This window comes from Anopheles merus, chromosome 3L (genome assembly GCF_017562075.2).
Source record: "Anopheles merus strain MAF chromosome 3L, AmerM5.1, whole genome shotgun sequence".
Classification (NCBI taxonomy): Eukaryota; Metazoa; Arthropoda; class Insecta; order Diptera; family Culicidae; genus Anopheles; species Anopheles merus.
Window position 1 is genome coordinate 24515212 of NC_054085.1, and position 26221 is coordinate 24541432.

Here is a 26221-nt window from a genome sequence, read left to right on the forward strand (position 1 = left end):
AGACTAAGAAAAATATGCTGATCGACGACGGTCAGCATTTTTAGAGTATAAAATCAATTGAATAAACTAATGAATGCATTATTTGCCAAGAACCAGTTGGTGCGTTATTATTGTGCTTAAGTCGGCGTGTACTGTGCCTGTCTTAAGCTGCTGCTCCGAAAGACACTTTCGTGTGCGCGACAAATGGTGGCTCCAGAGAGGACGCATCAACCAACGGTTCGGCAAGTAGTCAAATAAATCGGGAAATAAAAACCCGAAGTAGTAACAAGCCCGTAGAGGCGTGAATAGACCCCACAGCAACCCAAGCAGGGTTGTGATAGTGAAACAACGGCGACGGACGACGATCCGGCGTAGCCGATATACGACAGCCAGCCCAGGAAGAAGGGCCACGCACCAGTTGCCGACGAAGCAAAACCCGAGAAGCGCCTCGGCGGTGAGTGAGTGCAAAATAACTGTAAGTGCAACGACACAACAGTGAATAGAACGCGGTCATTACCGCTAGTGAAGTGACGCAATCGAAAGTGAACTCGATACTGCCAACGTATGAGGCAAATGCTGAACTAGTGAAAAGGTGACCAATACGTGTACGCCGCGAGCTTCGAAAGGTGCATCCGTTCTCGCAACACAACATGACACCGTCAGTTTAGCGCCAGTTAAAAAAAAAAAAACAGTTATCGTAAAACGCGTGCGTCGCAAGTATCGGACGTTAACTCCGACGAAACGTGATTATAAAAGTCTGCATAACGAAACACGTGTGCCGCGAGCTAAATATTGCATAAGGCATCCGACGCAGTGCAACGTAGGAAGAGCAAATTGATGAAATTAATTGTGACGAGTGTATCCATCGTGTGTATGACCGTCGTGTGTATGACCGCCGACCCACCGCTAAGAAAACATCGTTCCGGTTGAGTCAACCATCGTTCTCGGTTTGAGGGCAACCGGCACGTAATACAGAAGACGTCGTATTTGATCCTGAGAAGACCAACAAGCAGCAGTGAAGACATCACTCCCGATCCAGCCGTCCCTGACCAGCCGAATAGGAGTTGACTCTGCTGAAGCGGATCTGAACCAGGGTGAGTTCAAGATGGAATATGATTTTAAAAAGAATCCGAATGGGCACTGCAAATTATGCACGAACCCAGATGAGATAGGGAAACTGATAACTTGTATTGATTGCGACAGGTGGTTTCATTTGTCATGCTTAGATATAAAATCACCTGTTAAAGATTTTTTATGCAAAAAGTGTAAAGATAGGGAAGTTGAACGGCAGGAATATAGGTCAGCACTAATGCAAACGCAAAAACTGCTGAAAGAAAAAATGACAAATGAAGAAGAAAAAGAAAAAGAAAAAGTAAGAATAGAAGAAGAGCTAAAACGGCTACAAGAAGAGATACAAAACAAAAAATCAGAAGAGGTCAATGAAAAACCAATGACAAGTTTAGACGTAAAACTGTTAACTCAGAGTTTAGACAAAATGGTTCAATCGTTGTGTTCTAAGGACTCGAAAGTAACACTTTCAAAGCTTCCAGATTTCGATGGAAGCTATAAATGCTGGCCTCAATTTAAACAAGCCTACGAAGAAACTTCCCGAGCCTGTAAGTTTTCAAATTTAGAAAACATGAATAGGCTGCAAAGGCATCTGAAAGGCGAAGCACTTCGTGCGGTTAGCGGGTTAATGCTTAACCCAGAAAACGTTCCGCTTGTATTAAACAGGCTCGACAAAATGTTTGGAAATGCTGAAAGCATTTACAAGTCTTTACTGTTAGAATTACTAGCAGTAAAGCACATAACGACAGATAATCCCTCAGCATTTTTAGAATTTTCCAACGCTTTGCGCAATCTCATTGATAACATGGTGTTGTTGAAACAAGAAGGTTTTTTGAATGATCAGAGGCTGCTAAACGATTTGACATCAAGGTTTTCAACCGAACTTCGGAACGAATGGTTGAAACACACAATAAGTAGGAAACAAGATAATAAGAATCTTACGCTAGAAGACCTAGCAGAATGGCTGAAACCCTCTGAAGAACTGGCCATTATACTGGCCGCGAACGAAGGAGTAGCCAAACAAGAAAGGTCGAACCGTCAAAACATGCAGCATCGTCATAAAGGGCCAGAAAAGGAAACGATATGTCTAATTTGTGGATTTCTTCATGAAACCACTCGTTGCCGACAATTGAACGGTAAGACGCCCGATGAAAAATTATCTCTTTTCATTCGGCATAGAATTTGCACCAATTGCTGCAAGTACAGCAACCATAACGCCCAAAACTGTCGCCTACCACCACAATGTAATGTATACGGTTGCGGCAAAAGGCATCATAGTATGTTTCATAAAAGAAATCTGGTAGAAGGGCAACCTACAAACAAAATAAATTGCCATCAGGAAAAGAATAATCTGTTCTATCAGATCGTGCCCATCACTTTGCACCACAATGAAAGAAAATTCGAAACTTATGCATTCATGGATCCTGGCTCTTCAACTAGCCTCATTTTGGAAAGTGTCCGAAAAGAACTAAACGTTCACGGACCAAAAAGACCGCTAACTCTCTCCTGGACGGACGGAAGCATTCAAAAAGAGACAGAAAGTAGGATAGTTCCCATAACAGTAGAGGGAGCTAACAAAAGAAAATTCCAAGTTAAAGGTCTCAGAAGTGTAAGGGAACTTAACCTTCCCGTTCAAAGCATAGATGCTCCGTTTTTGCAAAGAAAATTTAAACATTTGAAAGGCATTAGTATCTCTAGCTATGCAGATGCGAGGCCTACCGTGCTACTAGGCCTTCCACATTCGTATCTTTGCCATGGTGCAAAATATCGAGAAGGTAGACCAAACGAACCAATTGCCCATGAAACGAGGCTTGGTTGGGTCATTTTTGGGGGAACGAATACGCCAAATGTCACAGAGAACTCATTTGTGATGACAGAGACGTACGAAGAAGAAAACAAGAACATGATGCAAATCTTGCGTGGTTTCTTTTCTACAGAGGAATTTGGAGTTAAACCTACTCCAACCCGTGCCTCTGAAGAAGACAAAAGAGCGTTAAAGATTATGAAAGAAACGCTTAAAAATACTGGCGACGGATACGAAATTGGTTTAGTATGGAAAACCGACAATCCTAAATTGCCAGATAGTTACGGACAAGCGCTTACGCGCTTAAAAAGTCAAGAGAAAGCAATGGAAAGGGATCCAAACTTAAAATCATGGTATCATAAAGAAATAAACGCATACATTGAAAAGGGATATGCACGTAAGGCGACACCAATGGAACTGCTGCAATTGAACGGGAAAATAAACTATATTCCCCACTTTTCCGTGATAAACCATAATAAACCCATTCCCAAACCACGTTTAGTATTCGACGCGGCTGCAAAAAATCAAAATATATCCCTTAATTCTCAACTTCTTTCCGGCCCAGATCTTACTGCGTCCCTGTTCGGAGTGCTAGTCCGCTTCAGGGAACACAAAATAGGCTGTTCAGGAGATATCAAGGAAATGTATCACCAGGTAAAGGTGAGACGGGAAGATCAAGACGCTCAAAGATTTCTATTTCGAGAATCGCCTTCTGACGTTCCTCAAGTTTACGTTATGCAAGTGATGACATTTGGGGCAACTTGTTCACCAACTTGTGCTCAGTTTGTGAAGAACGAGAACGCACTGCGTTACAAAAATATTTATCCCCAGGCAGTAAAAGCGATTATTGAAAATCACTACGTAGATGACTACCTAGATAGTTATCCAGATATTGATACAGCCGTGAATACTATCTCGGAGGTGTGTAAAATACATGATGATGCTAAATTCTTTATGAGAAACTTCTTTTCCAACTCAAAAGAAGTAGAGAAAAGCATTCCAACCAACAGGTTATCTGAGAAAAGTGTACTTGGCATAGAGGAGAAAAATCAAAACTTCGATAAAGTGTTGGGATTGATTTGGGACAAAGAGTCTGACGTCTTTGCCTACAAGTTTAAAAGGGCAGATATTAAAAAATTAACGAAACGTCAGATGTTCTCATATATAATGAAAATCTACGATCCTCTAGGTCATCTTGCCAACATTACTGTTGAAGGTAAAATTTTGATGCAAGATCTTTGGAAAACTAAACTAGACTGGGATGACGAAATCACACAGTCCATAAAGGAAAAATGGGAAAACTGGATAAACCGAATCGAAAACTCGATCAACATATCTATACCTAGATGTTTTTCGATTGGAAATAACGTAAAGATCAGGGAGCTCCATACTTTCGTAGACGCGTCAGAAAAAGCCTTTGCCGCGGTTACGTATCTTAGGACAGTCCACGACTTAGGCATCGACATAAGTATCGTGGCCGCAAAATCAAGAGTCGCTCCTACCAAACCACTGTCGATCCCTAGGCTTGAATTGCAAGGGGCAGTGCTAGGCACTCGCCTAAACGAATCAATCAAGAGGGAATTGCGGTTAAAGGTTCAAACAGAATTCTTTTGGACCGATTCAAAAACAGTTCTAGCTTGGCTTAACTCAGAGCCTAGAACATATAATCAGTTCGTAGCCCTGAGAATCGGAGAAATTTTGGAGTTCAACTCTCCGAAGCAGTGGAACTGGGTAGCATCTGCAGAAAACCCTGCTGACGAAGCTACAAAAACTTGTAAGAAAAAGTCAATATGGTTAAATGGTCCCGACTTTCTCAAAAATTTAGAAATAAAAACACTAACACCAGACATTCCGGACACATTTGAAGACCGGAAAAGGGTAAACACTTCGAGAACAGTGGAAAGAATAGATTATGACGCCATTTCCGTCGAATGGTGTTCCAACTGGCACCGTCTAAAACGATCGGTAGCGTACGCACTAAAGTACTTGGATTGGTTAAAAAGTAAGGCTAAATCCCTGTCATTTTCGACAGCAATCGATAAAGCTACCCTTGACTTAGCTGAGCGCCACTTAATAAAAAAGGCTCAATGGGAAAGCTTTCAAACGGAGATGATACAACTCTCATTGAAGAACCCGATTAATGGCAGCAGTAAAGTTAGGTGCCTGTGCCCTATGTTGGACCAAGATGGGATCATGCGTTCTAGAGGAAGACTTGAACACGTTAAATTTCTTCAATTTAACGCACGTAGCCCTATTGTCCTACCAAAAGGGCATCACATTACAAACCTTATCCTACAACATTATCATGAGAGGTACTACCACCAGAAGAGCGAATCAGTGATGGTTGCAGTTCGTCAAAAATTCTGGGTGATAGATCTCAGAAGCAGTCTTAAGCACGTAATAAACAAATGTCAATACTGCAAAAACGCACGAGCTAAACCAATCCCACCAATAATGGCACCACTGCCAACATGTAGAACAGCAGTGTTTAAAAAACCATTTACGCATTGTGGAGTAGATTACTTCGGCCCCCTATTCGTTACGATAGGCAGACGGTCAGAAAAAAGGTGGGGTGTTATATTTACGTGTTTAACCACAAGAGCAATCCATATAGAAATAGCCATTGATCTAACGGCAAGCACCTTTATTGTTTGCTTAAAAAATTTGCAATACAGAAGAGGAAAGGTATCTTTCCTATACAGCGATAATGGGACCAACTTTGTCGGAGCCGACAATGAGATGAAACAAATAAGATATCGATGTGCCTCAGAAGGCATAGAATGGATCTTTAACCCACCAGGCGCCCCTCATTTTGGAGGTGCGTGGGAGCGAATGGTTGGAGAAATCAAGAGTCTGCTTCCCATGGCTGAGAGTTATAAAGAACACGTTCTCAGATCAATACTAACTGAGATAGAGTTCCTAACAAATAATCGACCATTGACTCACTTAACACTAGAACGAGAAGATGACGAGCCCCTAACTCCAGCTCATTTCTTGCTAGGTTGTTCCGGCGAGGCAGAGCCGAATATCTCAGATATCACCAAAACAGAATTGGTACGGTCCGATTGGAAAAGGGCCCAGGCAATCACACAACAATATTGGCGACGGTGGATAGCTGAGTATCTCCCAAAGCTTTCTAAACGAGAGAAGTGGACTCAACCGGCCAAACCATTACAAATAGGCGATATTGTCACGTTTCCCGATGAACAAAGGAAAGGAAAATGGTTTAAAGGCCGAATCTGCGAGCTGGTAACTGGCGTAGACGGACAGACTCGTTCAGCACGAATCAAAGTAGGTAATAATTTAGTTAACAGGCCAACTGTAAAACTAGCAGTACTCGAGGTAAAACGAGATCAAACATTTTCAAATTGGGGAAAAAGGAAAGAAACAAATCTTAACGTTATAAAAGCTAAAGCAGAAGAACTAGCAAGTCAAATACCAAAAAGGAAAAAGCTCAAAATTAGGCCCGTATCATGGAGCTCATCCTTAAAATAACAATATACATAGCCGCACTGTTTAGAGTCGAATGCTTATCGATCGTACCTATCCCTGAACCAGGAATATATTTTGATCATATTGGGACACTCCTATTAAAAAAAGGAGCATGGGAAACGACATTCCATACGGGGACACGTCCGGAAAATGATACGGATACGTTACAAACGTTGAAAAAACACTTAACCATAGTATTGAACTCCGTTAATAGTACGGACTCTGAACTCTCGGATCTAAAAGTTACACTTCAGCACGAATGCAACCATGCAATTCAACTAATTCAAGGAATAAGTCACAAAAGGACAAAACGCTCCCGGGGAATATTTGGTATACTAAAAGATTTCATGTTCGGGGGAGACGACATAGACGAGCAATTAGCAGCCTTCAGAGCAGCAGAGGATACAAAAATTACACATGTGTCCGAACGTTTGACCCAAACAAATAAAAAACACAATGAGATAACAGAAAATTTACGTCACCGAATAGACAAACTCTATGATGGTATAGATGTTCTCAGCAAGGAATTTAAGCATAACAAAAATGAAGTTCTAACAAAGTATATACAAGAAACGATCATGCTTACAACCGCTCTAGTACAAGACATGATAAATAAGTATCACGAAATAGATTCAACCCAATTATATTTAGAGGACGAAGAGATGTTAAAACAAACTATAAGAAGAAAGATGGCAAGTCATTATAACGTTTTAGAATACTCGGAAATAACCAATAGGAGAATAGAAGAGGGTGAAATAGTCTTTTCTATCAAAAACATAATTGTATCGATAGAAAATTACGAGATGTTTAAAGTCATAGCCGTTCCAAACTTTGCCAATCATACGATTTTAGACATACATGAAAAAACAATAGCCATCAACGAAACTAGTTACTTATACCCGAAGGAAATTTTTAAACTGAACGAATCGCACTACATATCTTCTGAGAAAATAATACAACGAGAACCAGACTGCATAGCATCAGCATTACTACACACAGAAAGTGGTACCAGATGTAGTTCAAAGGAAATAGGGCCAGAAGTCACTGAATTTATACAACTTACAAATCCAAACAGTATTCTGTTCTTCTCTACCAACCCTGATAAGATATTACTAAAATGTAACAAAACACTCACTACCCCAAGCTGCTCAATCGGAATCATAACCTTGTCACTAGACTGTAGCATTTTGACGAGCAAGTTCGAAATACAACCGACGATGCTAATAAAATCTGAGCAAGTTAGAGCATATTTTAAACCCATGTTAAATTTAAGCATATCAAAAGAAGATAAGTCTAACGAAGTAGAATCGGTAACTAGTAACTATGTACTTTTCTCAATAACCATACTAAGTGTTTCTATTACGGTAATCTTGGTTTCCGCGATGTTAATCAAGAAATATCTAAAACAAAATATTGGTCCTCCTCCATGCAGGCCACCCACTTTAAACCTAGAATTGTAACTCCCCTACGAGGACTTACGGGGGAGGGATGTCGCTGACGACAATTTAGGCTTAAAAAACAAAGCGTTGCTAGGTCAATAAATGCTGACTAGCTACGTTATGCAACGCGCCAGCGATGCGCGCTGGTTTAACGATTAAATGGAAAATAGGCTAAGAAGAATAGACTAAGAAAAATATGCTGATCGACGACGGTCAGCATTTTTAGAGTATAAAATCAATTGAATAAACTAATGAATGCATTATTTGCCAAGAACCAGTTGGTGCGTTATTATTGTGCTTAAGTCGGCGTGTACTGTGCCTGTCTTAAGCTGCTGCTCCGAAAGACACTTTCGTGTGCGCGACAGTGGGCGTTAGGAAATTGTTGAATTTTGCGAAAATGCACCTTTTCGTTCTGATATCCCGTACACACACACTCGTATACACACGCACACACACATTGCTCTCACCAAGTTCGAAGGAAAGTGAACGAGCAAACGGACTCATCTATAATGTAGCGAGAATTGCACACTGCCTGTGACTGGGGTGGTGCTGGGGTTCACGTAAAATCAACCATCGATGGGATCATGTTGAGGCAAAGGCGGGGAATGGAGATCGTCCACGCACGCAATGGTAAATAGTTTATGCGCTAATAAGACGGTTTTTACTTCCGGACGTTACGGCACGGACGGCTGCCCCGTACGGGCTGCGGGCCGGAAATTGGAGCTGTTACATGACGGTGGTAATTTAGCGAAGGTTTTTCAAGAAATAGTTGCTTGTAAATAATAGTTTTACTACGTTCGTCTTCATGTTTACCATAAGGCAAGCGATTGTTTCAGCGGTACAGAAGGATTCGGTTACACAATACGCCCATAACAATAAACTACATGAAATATTTGTGCCTTGAAGGACGCAAACATTTGCTCGTAAGTAAAGCAATTTAAGCGAATGATTTATTAATGTTTTTTCTTTTCAGCTCATTGTTTAAGCTCAGTGTAAATTCTAGGAAGATCCCCAATTGATATTTTCGTGTTCTTAAATCGGGGATTCGAGCTATTTCCCTTAAACTCGTGCCTTAAACTTCCCTTAAACTGCATCAGTTTAAGGGACTGCTAGAACAAGCCCTTTGAAATCGACTGTGAAGTGTATTTTTCGATGCTTTCTTGTCATCGATTACTTGTCATCTAGTTTATTTTATACAAAAAAAAAAACCATCGAATTTTCGCCAAATAACGCCGCACGAAATGTACCTTCTTTTTCACCATATATTCAAGCAAATTAATCTAAAACTATTTGGACGTCATCTTAATCCAATAGAAGAAGGACATTCGTACGCACAAACGAAATTTTGATGCTTTCTACATGGTTTATCACACACAAATCCACATTTTTTGGTATCTCAAGCATCATTCGAGCAGATCATGGTTAAAAATTTAGAACAAATGTCACTTGGGTCATTTATTAGTGTCTAAACGAATATATAGAGGTAGAATTGAAATATTAAAATAAGTTATCAATTACGATTAATTCCACAAACTGATATTTTGTTTACTCGATTTTTAAACGTTTATGTATTGTAAACATAAATAAATCATGAGAAAGATCAATTCTGAACTAATTTTACCGTTTGCGATCATTCACTATTTTCGCCTAAAGTTAGGCAAGAGTTGTGCCTTTTCCTGCTTTAAAGGGAAAGTGTATTGACCTGACGGCTACTTTCAGGCGGCGTCGTCCGAAATTGCACTGAATCTTCTGTTAACTTAATTTAAATCAACAAACTGTTGTACAGTTATAATAATGACTTATTTACTTATCCGGTGCTACAACTGTTATCATACTTTATTGATAATTATTCCAACGCTTGCTATCGAAGGCTCATGCTTCAATACTTCTTTAAATAGTTTAACGCAAACTGTATAAACTGCTGATCTATGTTATGTATCTTCTTACGTAAGAAAGTAAAAACAATTATTTTTAAAGTTGAAATGTCTGATCAAATTAAGGTATCTACTGGATGAAACGAAGTTGCTTTTTGTAGATAAAAAGATAAAAATATTAATTGTAGTTTGCCAAATAAATAAACAATATGCTGCATGGAAAAATCATTCAAAGGAGTAAAAACAATACAATAATCAAAATGTACAGAACTAAAAGAAACAAAACAGGACATGTTTGTACTTCATGCTCTGATACACAAACATATGGTTTTTATCATCTCCTCTACTGTCATGCTGAATGGATCAACACTTCTCATTGCATGTTTGACCCACTTTATGCTTCACACACACACAGCACAGAACAGTAGTACAGATAACACATTCGAGTGCTACCACTGCACATAGAACGTCCTTTATTATGACCTGCCTAACTTTTGCCACCGTGCCCCACTCCTCCCCAGGCTGGATTGATAATAAACTGACCGATATTTTCGCCTAAAGTTAGGCAAGAGTTGTGCCTGTTCCTGCTCTTAAGGAACAGTGTATTGATCTGGCGGCTGCTTTCGGACGCTCGTCGGCAGAATATGCGCTGAAACACTTACCTGCAGCTGGTGAGAGCTTCGTTACGACACCCCATCGGATTTTCCACTGAAATGAAACACACAAAGAAAGGGAGAAATAAAGGTAAGCGTACAATCGATAGTTTGGTGCATAGTTTTTGAGGTGGTACAAAAATAAGGAACTAAAAGGCTAACGATAGCTGTCCGGTGTGTACGTTTGCGCTTTCCCTTGATTGCAGCCTGGAAAACAGCTCGCCCACATTCGATGCTCGTGGGAAAAATCCGTCAACAGAGACTGGTGAGTGCGAACAAAGTCGAACCGAGTCCGTAAAGTAACCTTCAATCGGTTGTGCGAAAGTTTTCTTACCGTGCCAAAGTTCCCATCAAACCAACCAATTCACGTTCGGTAAACCCCTTTCGGAATCGAGATCAAACCACGCCGTCGGGCTGCTAATTTGGGTTTGCTGAACCGCCCGGGAATCTGCGCTTGATCGGGGACGGGGAAAAAGTTGGCTCCAAATCAGACTGCTGCCGAAACGGGGCGATAGTTTCCTACACGGGGCCCGGTAAATGCTTCCGGGATTGTTGCGGAAAGTTCAATCAATCTCTGACTTTACGCTGCTTTGTTTCGGACCATTCCGGCCATTCGGTGCGCAATGTGTTTGGCATTTTCGGTAAGCCGGGCCAGGTTGACCCAAATCTTACGGAGGGGTAAGTTATGGTGCGCTCGCCAGCAGACACAGGTGCACAGGTGGTCGACGGAAATGAGCTTGGGAATAGTTTGCTGCTAAACGATGCATCCGAAGGTTCCGAAACGGCGCGAAGTTTGCTGGCGCTTTCCGTTTCCGGAAGTATGTCTGGCCCGAGCAACAATGCTTCAACTTCAATCGAGGTTGTTCGAGCAAACCTGCTTTAAAATTGAGTTAAATTGTTTCATTCCCTTTCCGTACAGCAGAATGGCTTGAAAATACATTATTTTGTTGAAATGCGATCAAATGCATTGAAAGGATCTTAAACGGCTTTTCAGCACTCCTGTAATTAAACCACCACAGAAATCAAATAGTAAGCATTTGTGAATGCTGAGTGAATGCATGCTAGATAAACGAGAATGTATGATTGATAAATATATAAATATTAGAACATCAGCCAACAATACAGAACCCTTTAAGTATATCTCAAAAAACTCCTAATGAACACTAAAAATGCCACTAAAAGCGCGAAAAGTTGCCGTCGGCTATGAAACTTAAAATGAAAGGAGCACAAAAACGGTTCAAAAACTCCACGAAAACATACACGACCAACCTAAATAAAGCCCTCGCCACACGATCCTACACATGTGTGCCATTATCGGGTATGCTGCTAAACCAAACATAAGGCATACGACATACCTTCCCCGCTGCCCGTTAAATGGCGAAACGGAACGTAAACTTTTTCTATCAAAACTTTCACACAATGCACCGCACAGGGGGCCGGAAGAAAAATGTTCAACCGCAAAAGTACCCCTCCATCTAAAGCCACTTTGGCGGGGCCATCTTTAGAGCAGAAAAGTGAGAGAAAAAAGCAAGCGGCACACACACAAAAAAAAACGCCCTTTCTTGAAGAGTTGATGAAGGCAGGATCACCGACCGGGCAAAAGCAGCCGACACAAAAGGTGGAGCGGATGGCTTCACGTGCCGAGAGTGCTAATGTGCAAAGCGATGTGCCCGAGCTCTTTCTTCGATGTTTGGAAAACGGAACCGATGAACATGTAAAAGCCAATGGTCGTTTGAGACGCAGGATGGCAGTGAGGACAGGACCTTCCTGTGCCGGCATTCTGTCAATGCATGGTTTATGTGGCGAAAGTCAAAGTTTTCCTTCCGATCATCGATCCCGCCGTGCCGCAAGAAGCCGTCGTGTGTTGGTTCCGATTTTCCTTCGTTCAACGATCGGAACAAGATGTTACATTACCCAACCGGGTTGTAGGATGACGTGCTGACGACAACGGGTCGGGTTGAATGAATTTGCAATTCTTCTGTGGATTTTTAGTTTTTCGTTTGGCTTTGATTTTGTGCATTTTTTTTATATCCTTGGATATGAACATAATTTTTCAACCGTATCGTTTGAATGGAAACGGATAGTGGGTGAATTTTTCAAATCTTTTACATTTTGGTGCCACTCACTATGGCTTTTAGATAGTTTTGAATGTGTATTTTTTATTTTAAAGTATTTTTACTTTTCATTTTCATTTTACTTTGTTGATGATTTTAGTTGTATTCTAACACCGTGCAGCCAGACATATCGAGACAATTTCACGCCGCGAAGCGTGAAATAATAGCCACAATCAAGATGGCTGAAACATGTCACGCCTAAATGTATGTACCCAGCTGTCATTCTATAGGTGCGATGACATTTGATGAATTGCCAAAATTTTTACGCGTCCGCACATGGCGTGAAAATTTTCGCCGTGAAACTGTTTGGACCTTTCATCGAATAACATCGAATGTCATCGAATTTGGTTTAACGCTCCACGGAACAATGCCATTCGGCAGGATGTCTGGTTACACGGTCAGAGTTGATATTTGATACATTGTTTTGATTTTATAGACCTTTTTCTTTGTTAAATTCTTGACATGGTTGCTACTTTTATGCTATATTCTATTTTATTTCGTTGAATATTTTAGTTCAAATTCATCTTAAAATCATCTTCATCGTTTTATTTTTTTTTTGCATTTATTTTTGTGAAGTTGGTTTTATTATTTATGAAATAGCTTTAAAAATATTTATTGTACTTATTTGGTAACGACTTTTAATTTTTCTTCACACTTTTCTTGTAAAGAATTTTTGTGTGTTTTTTTTTATTTGGTTAAATAATAATTCCTTTACCACGAATAATAATCTCATGGATTTTACCCACATTCATACCATATCTCACAAGGAATGCTATTGATTTATGTTGTTTCATGCCATCGCCACCTTACATCCTCCTCACAGTCAGTTTTCCTTCCCGCAACACACCAAATCTCATTTTGACAGCCGAGATTGAGTGAGGACAAACGGTGAGCGCTCCGGTAGAGGGAAAAAAAAGAAACTGTCCACCGTCAGGGCTCGATAGAAGCCCACCGCAACATGACATTAATTGACGTTTCCATTACCAATCGACGACGACGACGACGACGAGGCGTATGGGAGTGTGCAGTAAGTGACGAACGCGTTCGATATTGAAGCAGCTGATCGGTGTTGTTTATTCGACATTAAACCATGTTCGGTTTATGGGTGCGGGAATGGGTGAAGGTTTCCTCCTGTCACCAAAACGCGCGCACCGTGGGTATGATGTGTAAGTACAAACTGTTGTCATTAAAATTACACCTCGTCCGGTGTAGCGATTGAATATTTCATAGCCTTTTAGACGGGGGAACATGAGGTTGTGAGGGACGGGGATTGATTGATCAACGCGACTAAGCGGTGGAAAGTGACACTGACGGTGAGCTGAACGTGACGTTTGAATATTTAAACGTCGGGGCCATTTTCAATTGCTAATTGTTTTAGATATGGTTGGTGTCCTATTTCCCTACGAATAATGCCGCAATTGAAATACGGGGTGCATTTTTGAGGCTGTATCTAACCTGCCAATGAGAATGTATGTGACGTATAGGACAACACGGGCACCAAAAAAGAAACCTCCACAAAAGCACAACAAAGTTACCCATAAATCATGTTTCAATTCCGGCCGGCATGACGCACCCAATCGGACCGGCTGCAGGAAGAAGAGCAGCATATAATCGGTGGACCTTCGCTCGGCACGTTGGACACACCGCCGCCACCGCAAAGGGGCCGTACGGACCCTCGGTATGCGAACCATCCCATTTCCACCCCCCGCTTTCGCGCGCTCCCCTGAGGCCAAGCATCCAGCGATTGCAATTTATATCAATAAAACGTGTCATTTACGGTCGAAATGCTGTAATAAAAGTTGATGTATGGTGTGTTCCTGTGTGTTTTCCGCGTGGCCCCGAATGTGCAACTTTTTGTTTTTAGCGGTGGTATTGTTTTTGCACCTACTTTGCATACTTTTGGGAGGGTGGTGGTGATGGTGATGGTGGTTAGCATGAAAGATCCTGTGGTATAATAATAGCCCACGCATTATCATTTACGGCGAAAGCCACCATTGTTGTAGAGGCACATTTTGTGGGCAAGCGATTGTACGAAACCAAAATCGTACCGCTGTAAGAGGCGAAACGTTTCATTTTTACCAAAACAAACCACTGGCAGCGGGAGTTTCATCGTCATCAGCACCATCATCATCATCATCGTTATTATGCTCAACATCATCATCAGCATAAGTGTATTTATGGGGCAGGGATTGCAGCGCACCGTACCTTTTCTAAACCCCAGCCAACTGTACGCCCTCCATCTGTGCTTGTGCTGATGATAAATTATTACACGATTTAAATTGGTTTGGCTCATTTTGCTTTGATTTGCATCGGAATAATTAAATGAAGGTAAGGGAGGGTCGTTTCGTCCAAACAGCACAGCAAAGGGTTGGAGAGCCCTTTGAGTTTATTCGATGGAAAAGGGCGCTGTTTTCAAATCGATACATTAAGGACGTAGCAGCGCTGATGATGAATGATGGGGTTTCAGGCGAAAAAAGGTGGGAAATAGGAAATGTAGAGTAAATGACAAAGTTTTGAAAGATTTAGATTCCTAAAGAAAATGTATGATTTTATTTGAAAGTGTTAAAGTATTTAATAACGTATTTGTGCTACGCAGATAGCATAACTCGAGGCGTTTTGTTGTTAATATTAACGCCGGAAGGTATGCAATAAGAGCCATTATGCTTAAAATAATATAAAAAAAATGAATTTCGAATTTGGAAAATAATTTGGAAATAGGAAACTAATGTTAAATCGGACAATTACAGTTATATATTCATATTCATATTCATATTCATATTCATATTCATATTCATATTCATATTCATATTTATTTGTCTACCTTTTGGTAACACAAATATTTAAATAATACTTATTACCTATGTTCGTAATCTAGCAAAAATTAACACAAATCATCAAAACTTAGAAAAAAAATTAAGAAAATTAGAAATTATAAATTAAAATTAAAAATTAACAAAAATCCTGTAAAAATAACTGAATTGTGTTCATATTTCGTTTGTAATAATGAATTTAAAGAACAAAAAACTAGAAACATTGTTATTTTTATGAAATATTTATTTGATATTAATTAATTTGAACAAAAGCAATTGTTTCATTTTTGCATTTTAATATAACTTTATTTTAAAGACATGTTTTGACATTGCATATATTACAATCTCAAAACGCAAAACCTTCCATGTAGGATAAAACATATATAAACAACCATTTAACGTTTAAACATATCCTGCAACAGTTTATCCGTTCAAAACCGTTGCATAAAATTGTGCATCGTTGTATCATCATCACTAACTGCTCAACAATCGTGCATTGTTTACGCCTTTTTTATCGTCTCACGTACAGAACCACACAACAGATTTGTAACGGTAGCTTCATTGTTTCAGTGTTTTCTTTTACGCCTTGCCACACACGGTTCCCGTTTCGCTCCCAGCACAAGGCTCCCAGCATCGGCATCGATAGTGCTTCGTTTTCCCAATGAAAGGCTTCGAGTTAACGATAAACGGCAACGCTTTACCGGCACAAAGCTTCACTTGTCCCGTTTGCATTGTGTCGGCATGTAAATAAATCGACACCCAATAAACGTTCCCCGTTGCGCTGCCCCGGTCAGCGCAAAGCGAACATGCGTGTAGTTTGCCGAGAGCCAGAATCCGATCAATGATGTTTCGTGGCTGTTGTGTGTCTGTTCTCTTTTTTTTTGCACTCCTTCCTGGGCTCTTGTGCTCGCACATGATTCTCGCGCAAATGCACTTGACCATTCGCCATGTGCATGTTAGCATCCATTTTCACGGATGTTCCAGCTGCAGCGTGATTGGGAAAATGGACTTCTCAGCCATATTTGGTCGTTCAACAGTTTTCGCTCGGTCCTACGGTCGAATGGGTTCTTCTCGCACGAGCCTGGCCTGGGCACAATCATTGCCAACAACGTTTCGGGTGTGTTGTTATGTTTTATTTTTTCCCAGCCTTTTTACCGATTTACCGTTTTCGTTGAACGAGCTTGGCTTGTTTGTTTTATTGGTCCGATGGAACACTGATCCAATTGGAAGAACAGCATTCCCGCTGTTCACAAGAATGTTACTTGTCGAGGCGCGCAGGCTGATATAGAATGGCAACTGATGCAGCGCTGTTACATCGTTGCAAGTGCACGTGAAAGCAATGTGCAAGATTTATGTAAAAAGGCGTGAATTAAATAACGATAGATGATGTGAAACGAAACGGTATACGATTTTAGGGAATTGTTGAATTTTTGAAAGTAAGAACAAACAGTTAAAATTTTTGTTGGGTTTCAGATTTGTTTTTGTTCAATTTTACGAACTCTTCACTTCCGATAAAACAAACTCCTATGATTCAAATTTTCATTTTATTTGGAAAAACTGTAAGTTGTACCTGATTGATAAAATCGAAAGAAATAAATAAGAAGGATAAATAATTCCTAAAGTTATTTTTAAGATTATGATTCTCGTTTTCCATACAACGCCTAAATGTATGCAATACAAGCGTCTTTATAATTATAAACGAAATGATTAGACAATTAATTTAAATTTACAAAATCTGTTTAATCATAAACCAATATTTTGCCTACATTTTTTCAAAACGAATAAAAACGAGTCCAAAATGATAATAATAACTCTTACATGGGGCATTTACATCCTACCCAAACTACCTCAAACAACGAAAATATTTACTAAAAGTCTTACATTTCAAATCCATTCCCCATTGAAACGGCAGCACGCAGCACTGTGCGGCACCGGAAACAGCAGATAAAAACCTTTCCCTACATCTAGCCAAAGAAGTCATGAAAAAATCCCCCCAGCATAATGGAACAATAAAACACTACACAATGGAAAACACATACACACACGCGCGCGCGCGCACTCATTCACAGTCGTTTTGTGACGAAGGAAACAAATTTTCTAAACAGACACACAATGGCCAAAAATCGTTCTACACGCCGCTCCTTCCTCCAGTCAGCAGCCCTTAGTCAGACCACCACACGCCGACAGTTGTACGAACAGAAAGTCTTTATTGCTGTCATATCACCCGGGTCTGCATTCAGCCTCAGCCTCCCCCGCCCATGGCAAACCACCCAAGCACACCCTCCATTTGTCGCTAATTTATGATTGTGTTTCATAATTTAAAAGACCAATATTTGCGTAAAAAATCACAATCGCAGGATGGCAGTGATGGGTGCAAAGCGAAAGCATCTCCTCAGCACTGCTGCGGGGTCCATTCTGGACATGAAAAAAGGGGAAAAAGATGGCTTTTAAAATAATACACAAACGCACAGCTCACGGCCACACAGTAGCGGAGACAAAGAGTCAACCAGTGCTGTGTGTGTAGCCCCGGGACGAGGACCCTGCCTGATTTTCTAAAATATAAGCTAACCACCCTCGTTTACGGCAGCTCGCTTTGAAAACCACAGCGCCTGAAATGCTGCAAGGAATTGCTGTTTCTCACACAGATTCCCCAATCGCTGGCGAACGAGCCGAAGGTTGGAAAATACGGTTCGCTCGACTGACTGCATTCAGAGTTTTTGATGCGCGTCTGCCCAAAATTGGTACCGCGTGCCCGACTTTTCCGGCGCCGGGTAGGGGGTAGAAGTTTGCCTCTTGTATTTGTGCCTCATTTCCCCCATTGAGAAAGATGCGTAAGTTTGGCCATTCAGAAGCGGCGCTATTCATCGCCGAACTTCTTCAGCTACAACAATTTAAAAGGTAAAAAATACCGGTGGGAGAGTTTTTAATTTTATTTAAGCCTGTTTTGATAACGAACCGAAAACCTCTCGCCTTATTGCACATCACAATGAAGCATTAATTGATGAAGGACAAGCAGCGGGAGCGAAGATGCATTCGGGGACCGTGCGGAGCAACGGCAAAGTAAGCACGGCTAATTTCCATCTTCTTTGCGTGAGTGAAATGAGAATGAGCAGCATTGAAATTCAATTGGCTCGGGCCCGGGGAATTCCCTTCGGAACGGTACCGTTTCGAATGCTATCTAATTAAAATACAGCTAAGAGTGAATGCCACCTTTGCAGCCAACGAGAATATGTCGAGCAGCGCGGTGTAGTGAGCAACAACCGAAGTTGAATATTCGTCTTGGCGTTCTTGTATAAAAAACTGAAAACCGAATGGTTCCTTACCACACCGCAAAGTTTTGTAGCATAACCAAATTTTTCACCGTATGTACGTCAATCAAACTGTCACATACTGTTGTACCGTAAAGGAAAATGTACTACGATGCTCGCAAGGGAAATTCCCAAGGAAATTCTTTCCCCTCGTTTCCCTTTTTTCACATCGTATCCCGTAGCTGTCAAATTAATTTAATCATGTACGTTACAGTTCAAATTTTGCCCGCTCTACTGTTGAATCTTGCCAGCTGCTGTAAATGTTTCTAAAGCGAGAATAGGAAGGACTATACTATGCAACCACTCACTTTTTTGGAATGTTTTTATTTTTACAATTTTTTATGCCCACCCGGCGGCCCAGAGGTAAACAGCTTGATTGACGAGCGATTGCGCGTCGATTTGTACGCTCGAGCGTTGAAAATTTCGAGTGATTGAAATTAATGTAATCGATTTACGATCGATCTCGCCCCGTTTGCCCCGCGGGATGCTGCAAATCAGGCACTGCGGACAATCGGATCGATCAAAACCGCCCCTCGGCTCCGCGTGCGCTGCGGCGTTGACGGGACCGAACGATGGAACAGATTTTCCATATAATCCCGTTGATCTGTCAGGTTGAGGGGTTTGATAGGGGTAGGAGGTTTAAACGTGATTATGATATAAACAGGAAAGAGGATGCTGAACATAATTCGTGCTTCACGATGCGTTTTAGAAATTAGCAGGTCTTTAACAGAGTATGTTTGTTTGTACATTTAATTTCTTTCATACCATCCATAGTTTATCTTTATAATTCATTGTTGTTGTAGTTTATATTTTCAGAAATGTTTATTTTGTTAATTATTTTACCCAAATATTTTAATTCCAATCAAATTTCTTCCTGCCGCGGCCTATAAGGCTTTCGAGAATTAATTCATTACCACGCAGTCGGATAGTCAATCCTTTCTACGGGAGCACGGTTCATTATAGGCTTGAACCTATGACGGGAATGTCATTGAGTCGTTCGAGTTGACAATTGTACCACGAGACTCGCCCCTATTAAATTTGTTAATAAATGTAATTTTCACAAACTAAAAGGATACATCAATTGCATACATTTAGGAGCACTTGCTTAATGCTTACGCTAATACATAGTAACTTTTTTTTATTCATCCATATTTAAACCCAAAATTATTATAATACCACTATTTCGTACGAAGTTAGACTTCAAATAAATTCAAAAAAACATTTTCATATCCCAATCACCAAATAATTTAAATTGTATTTTAAAATTAAACCTGTCGCTCTTTCCCCAACATAAAACACACTACACTTGCTGCACAACTCTAGCGTCCAGGGCTCTCAACTTGAGGTAGAAAACCCCCTTAACACTCGATTCCATTACAAAAAAAAACCCTCCCAATAATTTCTCGGCTTTTGAGCAAATTTGCATAAATTAACCATAAAACACGATACCCATCACACTCCTACCCGAGTGCTAAGGGTTCTCCTACCGACTGCACCGATCCCCTACTTTCACCGTATCCCAAAAACAAAAAAGAAAGATAGCGAACAAGCACGCCACTCGTTGCCCCAGCATTACTCAAATTATTCATAAATTAATCCCACAAGAACAATCCCACCGGCCCACCAAACAACACCGACGAAGGAGTCTCCATCTGGCCCTCTCGCTCGTCCATATTCTGCATACCGCGCGACACGGTTATCATCGACACACCAGCGTCACACGCGGGAAGGAAGCAGTACAGTCTCGGTACAGCTTTACAGCGCTTTTCCTTTGGTGAAATGTACTAACACTTTTTTTTTTTAAACAGGTTTGTTCTTTTATCCCTCTGCTTTTTTCCTGCGCGTACTGATTTTCTCTCACTCCCAAACACCACCACGGACTACGGTGGTGGTGCGCCGGTAGTGAAATAAATTAAAACAATTCCTTTCGGGCACCGCACCGCACGCTACTAACGCTACTACTGATTACACTGTCTCGGGGAAGAGGCGGTGGATCCAGAATAGACTTTTAGGGACGTTGTAAAAGATCCATTTCCAGCCTACGCCGTCATGCTTCCTTGCAAATTCCTCGAGACCTTAAATCAGAAGATCCGCCCCACTCGCCAGCATTAGCAGGGCCGCCAAAAAGTTAACGGCGGAAGAATATGCTCCGTCGGAAAGAAGTCAATTTCCCTCAGTTCTCGCTTGCTTGCCTCCGCAGCACACGGCACAAAAGAAAGCGGCACGGCCCGGGCGTAAGCAGCATGCTCTATTCCACCTTCCCGCCCTCGAGAAGCCTTGTTTTAATCATTAATTCACTGATTCCTTCTCCTCCACTGTGCGCTGTTAATGTATGCAAGCATGTGCCAACGATGCTGACAACGCCACGGATAATGATCCGGACGGTCGCGAAGGCGGTTGCCCCCTGGAAGTCAAACACGCGCGATGCACGCAATAATCGTTAATGGATTACGATGAGTGAACAGGCAACCCATTCCGTGAGATGGGTGAGATGGGCATAGAGCATGGTGGTGCCGGGCCGGGTGGTGCCGGGGCGAAGAATGAAAAGTGAAAAGAATATGCTAGATTATTGTATCTGTGAGCGCTGCTGGCACCCGTCAGCTTCGTCGCGCTGGAGCGGTTGCCATCATCATTATCGTTACGATTTGCAGCCGGAAACGGGATCGTCTAGCAGGCTAGCTGGATGGCTAACTGACGGGCTGACTTCTTTTAAAGCCGTCAATCAGACATCACGCTTGAAGAGCTGCTTCTTCCTCCTGGAGCTCTCATTTGTTGGTTAGGACAAATTTGATTTTGAAAATAGCTGCATACATTATTAAAAATAGTGGAATTTAATCTACACAAGATATTGAATGACTTCATTTTGGTGCGTTTAAAATTGTGATTCATTTAAAAAAATGTCATAAAACTTAATAACCGAAAATGATTACAATTCTAATAAAAAAAACTGTTCGAGGACAAGACAATTCATTGGAATTGACTAAAAATATTGTTGATTATTTGTTGGACATTTTTATCTATTTATTTTCAACTGAATTTAGTCAGCAAAAAAGCAGAAATAAATTGCATACGTTTAGGCGTTAAATTATTCGTATCTGGTAGAAGTAATCATCCAGCTTCTCACGAATTTTTAATTTTTAAATATTATGAAGCATCAATTGTATTTTTAAAATATTGTTTTATTAACATCTGTTGGATCAAGTCAAATTCAAATAATTTGGTATATCAAGTTAAACTGTCTGGAACAATTTACTATTGCTGTAGCTTAGTTTTAGAGAAGTGATGCCTTAGGAAAAATCTCAAACAAAAAAATATATTAATCATTATAAACATTTTCAAATATATCATCGAAAATGCTTAAATTCTGGAAAAAATAAAAATAAAAATAAAATAAATTATAAAATGCATTTACAATATCTATACATTCGTTGCACCATTCCATGTTACTGCGTGTGCCCCTCCGAAAAAAAAGAATACCACAAGAGTCAAAATGACAAAAAGCATTCGCATGCCATGGTAATGATTAAAATTTTGCATTCAAATCCCAGTACCGTTCACACTCTGCACACTGTACCGAAAACACCTAAGCTCGCGTCAACTTTCACAAGCGCTTCTCCATCAACCAGGATGAGCAGCCACTTCATAGAGTTGCTGCAAATTATAACAAGAATTGTATGTATTTCCCTCACCCTGTCCCGTTGTACGGTTGTACAAGTTACACGCTCGCGCACTGCAGACAAAACGAGGACAAATCCTTTCCCGAAACTACGGGGTAAGTACATTCATTTCATTCCGCTGCCTCATGGTTTGTCCTCCATAGAATAAAGGGAACGGTGGTTCTTTCCTCGAGTTTTCACTCTCCAGACATTTCCTCTTGACTCGTGGCTGACATTACCGAAATGCCAGCTTTTGTGGCAACGTTCTAACAAGCTTACCCCGTTCAAAAACTGCGGGCAGGATGAAACTTTCCACATTCGCCGATGCTAGTAAGCACCTCCAAGACGACTAGCCAGCCGTTCAGCCTTTCCATAAGCTACAACTATAATCATACGAATGCGACATACCACTGTGCCATGGATATGCAAACAAAAAAAAGCACCATAGATTCCGTGGATCAACTCACCACAAGTGTCCAGAATTCTTGCGGCGCTCAAAAAAAGAGTCAAACGAAGATAAGAATCCATTCCAACAGTTGCAGAGATTTGTGTTTCCATCGGAGCATCCCGGGACTTAAACGATTATGTTTAACAGTGAACGGGATTCGCCGCCCACGGACATACATCTGTGTGACGGGGAAAATCAACCCCAAAGAAAATGAGCTCGAGATCTCAGCCTCGTGTGCGAGGTGCAGTCGTATGCAGCGTGCAGTGTGCACATGCACCAGCACTTGCATTAGTCTGGCTTTGAGGCAGGCTGACAGACAGACAGGCGGAGCGTATTCAGCACTCACATTGACACCGCTGGAAGAAGAGGTAGTGAGAGTATAGAAAGAGATATTTCGTAAAGAGAGAAAAAGAAAGCGACACTGTTACTAAGCGAATAAGCTGCCCTTGTCATGATGCAAATCCTGCTCCGAACGGCTCTAGAGCTGGCGTGTGTATATGTGTGCTAATCAGCATTCCCAACTGATGATGTGAACGTAACAGCGTTTCCTTTACCGCATTTTGTGTGCGCAGAAGAAGCAGCGAACCCGTTCACCGACCGTCTAACCCAGTGACAATGATGTGCACGCCGACGACGACGAATGTGCGATGATGATAAATTTATGTTTACTTTTCGCTGTAAATTGTGTGTGTGTGCGCCCGTGTATTCTTTCCAGATTTATGATGTAGGACAAATTTATGACAACACGTTATGCCGCTGCTTGGCTCTGAACATTCTGGAACCGCTTCACTAAACCACTGCGGTTCGGAAACTCGTAACGGAAATGTTATGCCTTTGTCTTTGGGTGACGGAGGGGTTTTTTGCTTTTTGGGTGAAGCACTTGCTACAAGCCTTTTACGTACGGATAATTTAATGTTTACATGGTTTGGGGTTTTAACGTTTGCGGAATCTTGTTTTATGACGAACGTCTTGGGTTATGAATTATGGTAAGGGAAATGAGTCTTGTTTTTTTTTGCGTTCCTTTAAGTGTATGTTTAAGCTTAAATTTTGTAAGACTTGTTTTGCATCCTTTAGCAAACACTCAAAATCATAACAAAATTTTGCACTATAAACTAAATTACATTTTGACCTTACAATAATTTTTAGCTCTCTGAGCATAGAACAAATCCTTTCAAGTTATCTAATTTATTATTTTTAAGCACAAGCATGCTTACGACAATTCCACATTATTGGATGTTGATTCATTTCATTTGCTTTTGAAAAAAACGAACTTAAAAAAAACTAAATAAAAGCTCAACATAAATTAAATTAAATAACATTTGACATTCATGAATGAATTATAAATTTAGCAGAAAAGTTACTTGCAAAGATTCCTGGTTATTTATGATGTACAAAAGGAAATAAAAGCCTCTTGAACATTATATGCATTATACATCAACTGCTAGATCTTACTGTAAACACTATTACTAGAACAATGGATAGCACAAGCAAAAAAAATACTAATAATGGGACCCTTCACGATTCTAGTCAGTTTTGTGTATGGAGTTTGACAGTTGGAGGCTGAAATCTTACACGATTCTCACTCCATACACTCCAATAAAAAATCACACATAAAACTAGCCTGCAATTTTCAGTCTAGATTATTCTAGCCTCAAAGCTAGAATTACATTCGAGTGCCTGCTTGAAAAATGGCAAAACAAGGTGGTGTTTACATTTATCCCAAGGTGTATTAAGGAGATCTGGTTATGGAATCTAGAATCAAAATGTATGTAGTCCAAGTGGTCTCATAGCATGTTTTTTATAACCAAATTTGAACGTTCCTTTTAGACAGAACGGGTGAAAACTTTTGCTCAAACAGGCTTTGTGAAGGTTTAACGAATGCTCAAAACACTCTTAAAATCTTCACTCAGAAACAGAAGCGATAAAAATCAACCTTTGTAAATTCATACACCTTGGGATAAGCCCACCTGTATATTGTACCTAATTTGATAGCTGCTCGAAAACTGCTATGCAATGTAAACAGCTGACAGGCTGAAATTAACAGCCTACGAACTTAAAACGGAAAGGACCCCAATGCTAATATTAATACTTTCAATAAATTTTCAAAAAAAAAAACCATATTCAATGCATGAGCGGAAGAGTAAGTGGCCTTGGTTTCTAAAATAGAGAAATCATTGAAACAACTTCATACAATTCATACAACTAAATTATACACATGGTTGGTCTTTTAAAGAAGTGAATACATAAATCTGACGTAAGGAAAACTAAACGATGTTCTACTAAACTGTTCATTACTCAATATAGCTTGTTAATTTGATTAATAATAATACAGTAAGTGAATGTGCTAGTTAGTGCTCCAGCATATCTTCTGAATAATGCTCTTTTAACAATTGTGTATACAAAACAGAGATTACCTTTGCACAAAAAAAGAAAATAAAAACAAATAAATTAATCACAATGCACTTCTATGATTGCTCTATCGGTGAGAGAAACGATACAAGTTTCGATCAATTTCACCATTTTATTATTGTAGAACCAACACAATTCAACGCAATGGAAGCTCACTAACGCCCGCAAATCTCTTGCTCTTCATTAAAAGCCGCTTGTCTACCGCCAAACAGCTGCTTATTAACCGAAGCAAAGCATCACTCAGCGGAAAGCTCATCAATTTTACTCTCACCGCGCGAAAGTGTGTAAACAATTCATCATCTGCGATGCGATGCGAAACCGTACCCGCATGGCTGTGCTGCAGAGAAATAACATAAATAAATGTTACCTTATAAAAAAAACAAAAACCTCAAGCTCCAGTCCAAGACTTACTTATCACAAAAAACGAGAATAATCCATCGTCTGGATTTTACTCTCCACGCGCGGTAAGCCTTTACTTTTTATTCTGTTCAGCATTTTCCATTATTATGTTCTGCAGTTCCAGCTGATCCCGTGGCTGTGGGTTAGCAAAAACCGGACAAAAACTTTCAACAAACGACGTCCTGCAACAATAAAGGAAGTGCACGAAGAGCAACAAATTTGCCATCCAGCACACACTCACACGCAAGGGTTCTGCGCGCAGTGGAGTGGTGAAGCTGCCACTATCAACTTCACCTTGTCATATTTTTTTTTTTGCTCTGTGTTCGCTTTCTTATTCGCCGCACAAAGAAAAACCATACCCGACCAGCATACGGGCGAACGCCAGCACGTGAAGGTAGTTCTGCGAACGAATGGTTTAAGAGCTGTTTCTTGTGTCACGATTCTTCGCGCTCGCTGGCTCCGGGTGACGGTATTACAAGATGGTTTGTGGACAGCTTTTTTCTTCTTTCGTAGGAAAAGAAGAATTACCTGGTTTGCTGATGTCCTCGAACCGGTGTGTTTGTGGTTTCACACAGCACACACACGTACACAGCGCCCGCCAGCAAGATAAATGATTGAACTTTTTTCATAACTAACCCAAACGATGTGCTTTACGGTTGCGAGTTGCGAGCAAACTTACTCCCCGCAAACAACAGGGTGGACAAGGTAGCATCGTGCAACTTATTTTTCTTCCGCTTCTGCTTACTAACCATGTTCGTGCTCCACACA

General features: G+C 40.7%; 1 protein-coding gene across 7 annotated transcripts in view; it reads right to left on the bottom strand.

The window, feature by feature from the left end:
• Positions 1-26221, bottom strand: part of LOC121598671 — a 441765-nt gene that overhangs the window by 353453 nt on the left and 62091 nt on the right. For all 7 annotated transcript variants that reach the window (XM_041925845.1, XM_041925844.1, XM_041925843.1 and 4 more), the window contains one exon: positions 10319-10364. In XM_041925845.1, coding sequence (XP_041781779.1) covers positions 10319-10364 — 46 coding nt within the window. The remainder of the gene's footprint in view (positions 1-10318; positions 10365-26221) is intronic.